Source organism: Cyprinodon variegatus, unplaced genomic scaffold, assembly GCF_000732505.1.
Source record: "Cyprinodon variegatus isolate N-32 unplaced genomic scaffold, C_variegatus-1.0 Scaffold506, whole genome shotgun sequence".
Classification (NCBI taxonomy): Eukaryota; Metazoa; Chordata; class Actinopteri; order Cyprinodontiformes; family Cyprinodontidae; genus Cyprinodon; species Cyprinodon variegatus.
The window spans coordinates 461,249-472,364 of record NW_015150959.1 but is presented as its reverse complement, the minus strand read 5'-3'; the positions used below and the strand labels follow the sequence as shown (position 1 = coordinate 472,364).

Below are 11,116 nucleotides of genomic sequence, written 5' to 3'. Positions count from 1 at the left end.
CATAGATGCACAACTCTATTCATTCAAATTCAGATCTGGGATCTAACATGTTAGGAGTGATTCCTTTTTTCATGTAATTTATAAATATTTAATGAACTGTTTTTATAAATTCAGGAGTTCTTCATGTTGTTGGCAGTAAAGCGGTTCATTCATAGAGTAAATATATCAATTAATGAAGCTTTTTATGTGGACCTGGAAAGCAATGGATTGATTTAAGTTTGTTTATTCATAGTTTTTTTCTGAGGGGTTTGTCTCGCGTATTATTATGATTTATTATTATTATTATTAATATTATTATTATTATTATTATTATTATTATTATTTAGACTTATTACATGCTACATTCTTAAGGTCTCCCAGGTTTTGGACATCCTACTGTTTCTTTGTTGTAAGATCGCTCATATCTTTGTTAATCTTTTATATTGTTTAACGTATTCCAGCTTATATATTTTATCCCCAAAAAAACAAGCTTAGAAAACCACTACTTTGTTTTGTTTTGTTTTTTTAAGAAAAAACATTCAGTGTTAAATTTCAGCTTTCCTCCAATCAACGGATTCTGAGGGAATAATTCCTGCATCTGCAACATGAAATTGTATTGTTTGCTTGAGGATTCAGAAAGGGAAGTGGGTCTGATATTGTCTAAAGAGGAGGAGTAACGTGAGTGTGTTTCTCCAGAGATGGAGGCCCAGCAGCAGGCCTTGGCAGCCGTGGAGGCGGTGGTTCAGGGACTCTCTCCAGAGCAGCAGCTGGAACTCAGGAACCAGCTTGACCAGGTGCTGAACTGCGTGGCGTCGCTGCGCTCAGAGGTGGCCGAGCTCAGGGGCGGGCTGCAGGACATCGCCCTACAAATCATTCAGGACGTGAAGTGAGTGGAACTAAGAAACAACTTTCCTTGTCAACAATTCTGGGAGGGTAAACGTTTTAAACCTGTTTGAGGTTTAAACAGACAATGATGTTTCCTGTTTGCGACAATCTACTGCATGTCCTGAACTGGCCTGTTTGGTTGCTGTTATTTCTTTCACGTGTTTAGAAAGGGAGTGGAGGACAGTCAAAGGGTGCGTCGTCGGCGACTTGTCAACAGGGGGCGCACTGAATCTACCAGCTCCAGTTCCATCTACTTTACTGCCAGCCAGGATGTGGCCAGCACCAACGAGGAGACCAGCGATGGAGGGTGGGTTCTCTCTGCAGCGCAGAACACTTTGCTTTGCTTCACCTAAATCTGTCCTAAATCAAACAGCTCAGAGGTCCAGTTTCAGTCCTAATCCTGTCTGTCCACATGAGTCCAACCACAACACCAGAAGCTTCTTTGTGGGGCTTGGATTTGGTTGTTTGTAGCAGAAGCATTGCTGAAATCTTAAGCTGTTTTAGCTTAAACCTAACAGAAACAGACCAAACTGACATTTGTCAAAGATCTGATTTAAGGTTGGGGATATTTCTTGTGCATCAGAAATCTGCATAAGAACATGGAAAGTTTCTCATGAATGTATAAAACCTGCAGCAGCTTCTTTCTTTTGTGCTCCACCATTGTTTCATCATTAATAAACTAGAATGTAAAGGAACCTGGATCCAGCTGTGACCCAGGGACATTCTCATCCATCCATCTCTACGCTCTGCTGCAGAGGATTTTCATCACTCTTCATATTTAGCCCTGAGCAGCTTTAACTGCAGGGGATAGCACTGCTATCATCTGAGGGTAAACGTCTCTTTAATCTCATATTCATCAAACGTTTCTTTCTCTGTTCATCCCGGCGAAAATACATTTTCCTCTTCTGAAGATTTACTTTGTATTGTTCTCTGTCATCTTTGTCCGTTTCCACAAAATGTCCCCTTTTCTAGAATGTCCTTCACCCACTTCCTGTTGTTTTTTTAAACTCAGACATTCACACCAAGGTTCTGTTTTTTTGTTGCTATTAATATGTTAAAAACCTAAATAAAATAGTTTGTTTAATTTATTTTCACATCAAAACTATACACAGTGGGGAAAATTAATACAACAATAATAATAAAAGACTAATAAAATACCAGGGGTCTATTTCATGAAGCAGGTTTACCATAAACTAAGTTTTGTAAAGCTGAAAGCAGGGAAGCTCTGACTGAGGAACCCATGAGACGATGAACAGGTTCTAAAGATTAGAACAACGGTTTTATTCTTCATCTTCACCAGAAGATTTCACCTAAATGGATAAATTGATCTCCTACCGTTCAAGTAATAATCCTGTAATAATATCACCGTCCCAACAGCCTATGAAAAGCCATTTTGATATGTACTGAAAAAAATATGTATATTTTTTCTTTGTCTAAATGAGCATTTCAAGTGAAATCTCATTCTCCACATCTAGAATAAACATTCTGGATGTCTATCAATTAATTTCAGATCTCCATATTCCTAATATTACTGGTCAGCATTTGTATTATTTTAACTATAAAAAACTGTATTTCAGATATCATAAATACATTTTCAGTCAAGCTGATAAATGTTAGAACAGCCACTTAGAATGTGTAAACATTTCTAGATATATAAAACTTAATTTCTAGATTGAAAACTTTCCTTTTTAAAAATGCTTTCAATTGCTGATTTTCGGATTTTTCAATAGGCAATGTATGCCTAAAATGTATTGATTTTAATGATTGTCTTTTACTCTGTTTTAATGTTATGGTCTTTTGACCTTTGTTTTAATTTTCCCTTTTTGAACTGTAGCACTTTGAGATTTGAATTCAAATGTAAAGTGCGTTACACATAAAATTCATTATTATTATTCTTATTAGTATAATTTTGGTATAATTTAGGTCTAGGAGTGTGATTTTGATCAGGAAGAATCTTATTTTAGTGATCAACAAATGGAACAACAGAGAGGAGAGTGCTTTTAATAAATGTAGAAACGGCCTGCCATAGCCATATAAACTACAGCATTAACTGGAGCAACAATCTTCATTCGCCATTTTTCTCTCCTTTGTAGCTGTAGTGCTGTTTCTCTGTCCTTTAAACCCATTTAATTTCATTTCTTTTTAAATCTCTAGTTCCAGTGGAGTGAAATAGGCACTTCCTGTTGCCTGTTGTCATGGTGACTCGTTGAATCGGTGCTCCCCTGATAATGGCTTTACATGCTTGTTACGCACGTGCTAAACTGAGTGGTTCTACTTGGAGTTGATTAAACCGATTCATAGCAGCAGTTGTGAAACTGAACACTCAGAGTTCCTAACTTTAGGTCAGATCTGTTTAGATGAAACATTAAGTGCTTTTTCTGGGCTTCAGGTTCTCAACAGCCTGTGCCGAGTCCGAGTACACGGATGGTGACAGCGACAGAGACGAAGAGCAGGACTCTGATGAGGAGGAGAGAAGCTGTGCCACCGTCCTCACCCTGCGACAGCAAGATTCCCAAGAGGAAGAGGAACGGGAGTCTGTGGAGGAAGAGGAGGGGGATGAAGGAAGGCTGTGGATGGAGAGCCAGGTTCCTCACGGAGAGCTGGCTCTGCTTCTGGCTCAGAGCGACATTCTTCACACTGGAGACGCCAAATTAAAAGCAGAGGGCTTCCAGCTGCTGCTGGAGAACAGAGCACAGGTGAGGTAACATCCTCAGACGCTGGGCAGGGGATTCTCCGGATTATAGGAGGGAATCTGAACCATAAATGTGACTAAGAGTCCTAAAGATCAACAGATCATTCATTTATTTTTCACATGAATTAAAGAAATACATGGATCCATGATGATAACCAAGGTTTCCTTTATTTCTACCCTGCAGTACGGCGACAACAGGGAGTTTCTCTGGCGACTGGCTCGTGCTTACAAGGACATGTACGAGTCAGCTGAGGACAAGCAGGAGAAGTCCCGCTATGCACTAAAAGGTGGAGGCGCTCATCCTGACATCCTCATACAGCCTGAATCAGTCATCGGGTGAAATGGGAAGGAAGCAGAAGTCAAAGATTAGATTCTAGATTCTAACCCTTCCCCAGATCACCAGAGTTTAAGCAGGTAGCAGGTCTCTGAATGCTGATGAGAAGGAGAAAGGATGCATCTCATGTAAAGGAGCTCCATCCTCCTGGAGTCTGACACCCATCGCTGCTCCACACCCAGTACAGAGCTGGGGTCGCTGCTTCTAAAGTAACGCAGATAAGAGATGAAGCTTCATGCAGACATCTTTATTCAGAACTTATTAAAGAATGGAGCAGCCAATCACAGGCCAGCAGATCTGCACTGCAAAAAAAGGAAATCTAAATACGTTTTTTTCTTTTTTTAAATAAGTGCATTTTGCATTCTTGCAGCTTTAGATTGAAATTATTTTTTTTTTTTATCTATCAAGTGTGCAGGCAATAAGGTAAAATGCAGAAGAAAAAAACTTAAATCTAAATAAGTCATTTCTTCTTAAAATAAGTGCTTTTTTATTGAATTAAGGAGGTAAGTGAGACACTTTGCGAATGGAACAAGACAATTTACACTTAAAATAAGAACAAACACAATTGCATTGTCTCATTTCAAGTGCATATTATCTAATTATATTATTTTAAGAGTAGAAATACTCATTCCATTGGCAGATCATCTTATTTACCTGCTGAAATCAAGACTAAATCCACTTAATTTAAACTATTTCTAGATCATTTTTGCAGTGTGCCAGTGATCCTAGATGACGGCAGTGATGAGTCCATCATTCTGACGCTCCCCTGTTGTTATCCTCCTCTGTGTGTCTGCAGGTCGGGAGGAAGCAGAGGCGGCCCTGAGGAACCACAGCCTGAATGCTGAGGGTCACAAATGGTACAGAAAGGACAGCAGATCTTCCCTTTTAGCACAGCTGTTTCTAATGGACGCCTGTCTGTTGTCCTCAGGTTTGCATTGCTGACTAGACTCCGGTTAGAGAAGGAGAGCATGCACAGCAAGCTTAAGAGTGGTCACATACTGAAGGTAATGCAGCCGCAGCGAGAGGAGCTCATGGTAGCACACTGCTTTAGAAAGCCTGAGAGAACATTTCTAACCATACATGCTGGGAAAACCAAAAATAATACAGCACCTGTTTTTATCTCTACATTTAATGTTGATATTAGCTGGGTAGTTTAACACAATATATCTCTATATTGCAATTTGTGAGGATATCGTATCATGACCCAGGTATCGTATCACAACACCCTCTCCAATACTCAGCCCTCGTTAAATGGAATATTTTAAATGTTGTCTGCTGTAAAACATTCTATTAACATAAAAAATGAGAACTGCTAAATAAAGACAACAGTATTTGGTTTATTTATCTCAGTAATACGAAGGAGTTGGTCATTTTTTATGTACCTGTGGTAAACGGACCCTTAAAGTGTAGTTTTTGACGATGCATGTGTCATTTTAGCTGAAAAATTATTTTCTGTGTATAAATTCATCCAGGAGCATCTAGACCGAGCGTTGGCCCTCAGTCACAGCGACCCAGTGTGTTACTACCTACTGGGGAGATGGAGCTACGAGGTGAGACCCCTCACATGACCCCTCACCATCCCATCAACCTGTGCAGGCTGACCAGTCTGTGTGTGTGTGTGTGTGTGCAGGTGGCTACGCTGGACTGGTTGGAGAAGAAGGCGGCCGCTGCCCTCTACCGGAGCCCCCCCACAGCCACGGTGCAGGACGCCCTTCAGAACTTCCTGAAGGTGAGAAACTATCGCTGATATTTAGCTATAAAAGAAAAGACATTTATTTAGTGTCCTCATACCAGCGTGGGTAACAAAGGCATCGTTGTGAGGGACAAAATAACTTTAGAGGAAATAATGGTTTTCTTTGCAGATGTGAAACATATTTATTTTAAAGTATTCCAGAATTAGAGGACAGCTGCATAAAAGACATGGTGCATTAGTGTTAGCCTAGCATAACGGGGCAGCAGGGGGAATATTTCATTGACACTTTTGCTTTAACAAGTTTGCCTTCAGTCATATCAGGAGGTCCATTAGACAGGGAGCTGGCTGACTGTTCTCCCTGAGCCCGGTCATGCCAGCGTGCTGGGTTATCCCGGGCGTACACTGTAGGATTTTTTTTGTCCTTTTTGGGTCGATTCTTCAGTCGTGCGAGAATTGTCCGATCGGGTCAACGTTCAGCCTGATGGTGCGTGGTGTAGTGTACAGTGGGTAACGAGGGGCGATCAGCCTCTAACGACCACCTCCCCATCAGGAATCGGAAGGTCGGGAGAAAATCAAACATGTTTGAAATTCAGTCGGCCGTTGTAAGGTGGTTATGGGCAAATCTCTCACTGGGCAAACAAGGATTCTTCTTCCTCTTCTTCCTCTGAGATGTAAACCCAGCAGCATGGCGGGGGGGCAATGAGTGAAATGGAGTTCTTTCTGTAAAATCTACAGACCGTAGTAGCCATGTTTGCTCAGCCATGTCTTTGTCCAAATACGTCGTCGCCTTTTCTTTTTAGGGCTTTCAGCACAAAATTGCACAAATAGCCAAAGCAGCGCGTTTCATTCTAGTGAGCTTCATGTTCCTCTGCTACTGGCTTGGCTTCTGGATAGACGAGTCAGAGTAGCTCCATCTTACTGTGGAGCTGAGCCCCACCTGGTTTCCATCAGAGGACTGGAAAAGATGGACAGAAGACATTTTACACTGACCACCATTAATTGTTCCTTTAAACCGTTTCCTGTATCAGTAAATTGAATCCTTGCTTTAGTCTGATGGTGGTGCGGATGTGCAACAATTCCTAATATCAGAGTGGTTGGAGATTTAGGATCAGCCTTCATATAATCCAGGTTCACTCCAAAATCCCTGATAATCCCTTTGACAGGAGACCTCAGATAGCAGATTTACTCCTCTTTAAAATCCATCCATCCATCCATCCTTTTCCTCTTATCCTGGGTCGGGTTGCGGGGGTAGCAGCTTCACTAGGGAGGCCCAGACCTCCCTCTCCACAGCCACTTTGGCCAGCTCCTCCAGGGGAATCCCAAGATGCTACCAGGCCAGCAGAGAAACAGCCAGACTTTAGCCGTCACTCTGGCTCTAAAGCTTTCTACTCCTCACCTTGGTGTGTTTTAAACCTGCAGGCAGAGGAGCTCAGTCCAGCTTTCTCCAGGATTAACAGACTCTACATCGCCAAGGTAACGTGAAACTGGCCGATCTCAGTAAACCTCTCTAAACGTGGATCATGTCATAATGTAATACTGTTTTCTGGCTCAGTGTCACAAGGAGCTGGGGAACATCTCTGAGGCCACGAACTGGACCAAGCTGGCCCTGAAGATGACCGCTACCACCGTAAGAACCATCTCCACACACTAACTGGACCTGCAGTTCTGTCTGCAGCTTCAAATACAAAACAAAGAAAACATTAGGAGGGTTTCCAAAATATCTCAGCCTTTTTAACTCTTTAGTAGACATCCCCATAGTGGGTCCTGGAGGGCCGCTGTCCTGCAGGTTTTAGAGGTTTCCTGCTCCAGAACAGCTGATTTCCATGGATAGCTGATTAACAGACTGAACTGCAATCACCAGAATCAGCTGTGCTAAAGCAGAGAAACCTCTAAAACCTGCAGGACAGACTGGTTTATAGAGCAAGTTAGCGTTTTTGATCTCTTTTACAAATGGAGTCCCCCCCCCTCTGTCCCTCAGTGAGGTCTAGAAGCACTAGATCTATATCCAGCCATTCAGCAAAGATCCTGCTACATGGCTGTTATCTTATTTTGGCATTTGACCAATTAGTTGAGCCCTTGACCGATAAATTACTTACTGTAATATAAGTTGAAAAAAAGGTAAAAAGTAAAGTTAATAAGACTAGTTACCAATTATACTTTGGTTTATAGACTAAAAGATTTAAGTTCCAGTATCAGCATTAATGCCTCTAAGGTTATGGACCAAAAAAGTAGTTATTTCACTCCTAGTGTTTTTCATGAATTTCTTGCAGAAGCCATTCGGCCAAGTTGGCGTTACGTGTTATTACATTGACAATTCAATGTATCCATATTTTTTGATGTTCCAAAGGTAATAAGGTGTTTCCTGGATTCCAATAACACTGTTGGCTTGAAAAAGTATTTCTCTGAGTGCCCTATGAAGGGTTAGAGGTTAAATGTAAACCATTAATCAGCCTTTAATTCTTCCTGTTTTTCCTCAGCTTCAGGATGAAGAGTTGGAACTGGAGGCTCAGCTCCGGCTCTTACCCGACAGACAGACGAACTGACAGACGGGGAAACGAGTCCTGATTCCATCGACCACATTCTGCCCTTTTATATTTTTGATGTGAGGTGGTGTTAACCTTGATGTGTTTATTTGGATTATAGTTATGTAACCATCAGAATATCGAGGACGTTTGTATTTTTAACTCCTGTCTGGGAAGCTAAGCTCACCTGAACGCTAGCTGTGGGTTAGAAGGAAACAGCAGAGGTGACAACCGTTTCCAAACGTCCTTTCCTGCTGGTTTATGGCATTTTATTAGGACATTTGTTTTGTCTGGGAGGAAAAGGGTCCTGTGATCAGTTTGTCAAACCAAAACATTAATGAAGTTAATCTCATAAATTTAGATGACAACACAACTCAAACAATAGGTTTTAATCACAACTTAGTATTGAAGCTCATGTGGCAGAAGAGAGAAAACAGAACAGATAAAGAGGAAAACAGTTAAATAAAAGTTTACAGACGACATTCAGCAGAAATCTGACACTAAAATACCAACATTTGTTTTTCTGTCCACAATAAGAGTCTGGAAACACCCCCACCCCCCCCTATTGCAAAGTAAACCTCCAGTCCGATCCGGTTTAGTCCTTGGCGTCTCCTACGCCATCAGCGTTGATGGCAAACATGGCTTCAGCCTCCGGCAGACAGGGGGAGTCGTAGATTTTACAGATTCTGGTCTCTCCTCGGCCCTTCCTCAGGTACAGCCTGCAGAGTGATGATGATGATGAAGTGAGCAGACAGGCGGAGCGCTGAAGGATCACACTCTGAGTCATCAGCTCACCTGGTGGTGGAAGCGTGGGCCAGAATGTTGCCACCAATTGGTTTCTTGGGATCTGCAGAAAACATGGCTGCCCCGTCGACCTGTGCCACCACTTGGTTGGTTATTACCACGGCAACGCCAAACTAGAGAGAGGAAAGACATGAGCTAAGAACAGGTAAGGTACGAGGACGCCAGGGAAACCTTCCTGCACAGACTGCAGCTGGTTTCCTCGCTCTGACCCTGGGAGCTCGGGTTCTTCTCCCCGCTGTGGGACAGAACGCCTCAGCAGAGCTGTGCTACGTACCTCGTCCGCCAACCGGAGCAGCATGCGTAGGAAGCGGCCCAAGTGTCCCTGCCTGGCTGACAGCTCCCCTCTGCCGGAGTAGTCTGTCCTGTACAGAGCCGTGGCGCTGTCCACTATGAGCAGGGCATACCTGTAGAATCGTCCCGCAGTTAGAGAACAGGAATGAAAAAGATCAAGTCATCTGGTCTCCACCTGTGAATTTAGGTTGATTTCCTTCAGTTAGTCTAACACTGATTCACACCCTCCTCTGCTGCCCATCTGACCACATTCACATTCCACAAGTTTATTCCATTTATTTCTGTAGTGATAATTCACAAAACAAGGCACTTTCCAGTTCACCAGATCATCCAGTCAGATTGATTGAAAGTTCTCTATCTCAAGAAAACCAGTTGATTGCATTGACTCATTGACTCTTCAGCAATCCCTCACACTAAGCATGCTTGTAAAGGTAAATCCCTTCGTCCCACAAGGGGAAATACATCCTTGAGGAGCAGTGGGCTGCCACTGTGTGGCTCCCAGGGATCAGAGCATATTACAGTCCAACATTGTTTTGGCAAACTACACTAATTATAGTGACCTCTAATCGGTGTAACCGGGTGTCATTAAATAACAACCTTACTGCATTTAACATTTGACTATGGTCCCTGGTGTCTCTAATGCCACGTATCTGACCATGGAGCTGCTAATCACCAGAGTGGGCTTCTCAGTGGGTGCGTCACTGAGCGAAAGCTGAGGGAAAATCGGTCAGAAACGTGGATGCTTATAATAAAGTGGACATTTATTTTTCTTCATCTGATTTACTGTGGAAATGTTGTCTTTGCACAGAGATGTCTTTATGAATAAACAACATTTTAAAACAATGCTGATTTTGATCTGATATCTGTAGAACCATAAAGCATTAAAATGTTAAGATTTCAACATGTATTAATGTGTGCTTTAAAAGGAGAAACGTCTGATTGATAAAAAGCCAAAGTAAACCAGGTATGTTCAGGTTTTACCTCCACGTGTTTCTGAAAGATGCAGCCCTAAAAAACAGATCTGTTTAGTCCTATCTAAAGGTGCAGTAGATCTTTTCTGATGCATTTTTAACCACGTGGCTTAAAGGTCTCCCTACAGCCGCTTAGCAAGCAGTGAAATAGAAGCTCTGGAAGTGAAACTAAAATAAATGGTCCCCGCTACAGTGAGAAATCAATGAATAACAACCAATCACAAAAGACGGTCCGTTGTACACGATTGGTTCTGCTTTCTGCTTCATTTTATATGCCTGTACTAGTTTAGTTCTGATGCTCGGCAGAAGCATCTTTGCTGCTCTAGCAAAGTGGGTCTGATGTGCGTTGGACGGAGCCACCCTATCCTTTCTCTGCCTGGAACAATGGCAGCCATATTAGCTGTGATCAGTGGGTAGAAAGTAGTTTGAATCTATGTTGAAGTGAGAAAGTCCTCCTGAAAACATCATCAGTGCAGTCAGTTCATCCAGATTACCATCCTGCCTTCAATTATTATTTCTGTAGGAGCCGCTCAGACCCCCACAGTGGCGGTGCGCTGTCATTATGAATCCCATCAACAGCAGCCTCTGGCACAGTCGCCTACTCGCGGTTTGCTGCAGCGGCTGGAAGGCAGTTTTATCATGTACGTAATTCCAACTGCAGGCACCAGGATAATAAAAGCGAACATATTCTGCCAGCAGGTTTCTACATTCTAAGTTAATTTAGTCGTTAATAAACAGTTTCAGAGGAGCGATCACAGCGCTCTGCATCAGCAGTGCTGTGTCTGTCTCCCTGCCAGCTCCTAGATCAGCGACATGCCGCTCCTGCTGCTCTAGACGCGCCGCAGACGGCTGCTCTGGACACGCCGCAGACAGCTGCTCCGGACGCGCCGCCGGACGCGCCGCCGCAGACGGCTGCTCTGGACGCGCCGCCGCAGACGGCTGCTC

The 11,116-nt window shown here is 42.8% G+C and overlaps 2 protein-coding genes across 2 annotated transcripts in view; one reads left to right on the top strand and one right to left on the bottom strand.

The window, feature by feature from the left end:
* The window catches only part of rmdn3 (regulator of microtubule dynamics 3), a 10,212-nt gene extending 1,811 nt beyond the window's left edge, over window positions 1–8,401 (top strand). Inside the window, exons 2-12 of the mRNA XM_015390631.1 lie at window positions 676–865; window positions 1,031–1,171; window positions 3,254–3,560; window positions 3,741–3,843; window positions 4,687–4,747; window positions 4,819–4,894; window positions 5,363–5,440; window positions 5,521–5,619; window positions 7,003–7,056; window positions 7,136–7,210; window positions 8,061–8,401. Coding sequence (XP_015246117.1) covers window positions 676–865; window positions 1,031–1,171; window positions 3,254–3,560; window positions 3,741–3,843; window positions 4,687–4,747; window positions 4,819–4,894; window positions 5,363–5,440; window positions 5,521–5,619; window positions 7,003–7,056; window positions 7,136–7,210; window positions 8,061–8,126 — 1,250 coding nt within the window. The 3' untranslated portion in view covers window positions 8,127–8,401. The remainder of the gene's footprint in view (window positions 1–675; window positions 866–1,030; window positions 1,172–3,253; window positions 3,561–3,740; window positions 3,844–4,686; window positions 4,748–4,818; window positions 4,895–5,362; window positions 5,441–5,520; window positions 5,620–7,002; window positions 7,057–7,135; window positions 7,211–8,060) is intronic.
* Window positions 8,402–8,479: 78 nt separating this feature from the next.
* The window catches only part of rad51 (RAD51 recombinase), an 8,151-nt gene continuing 5,514 nt past the window's right edge, over window positions 8,480–11,116 (bottom strand). The window contains exons 8-10 of the mRNA XM_015390632.1: window positions 9,184–9,313; window positions 8,901–9,022; window positions 8,480–8,824 (exon numbers count right to left, since the gene is read on the bottom strand). Of these exons, the coding sequence (XP_015246118.1) occupies window positions 8,701–8,824; window positions 8,901–9,022; window positions 9,184–9,313 (376 nt within the window). The 3' untranslated portion in view covers window positions 8,480–8,700. The remainder of the gene's footprint in view (window positions 8,825–8,900; window positions 9,023–9,183; window positions 9,314–11,116) is intronic.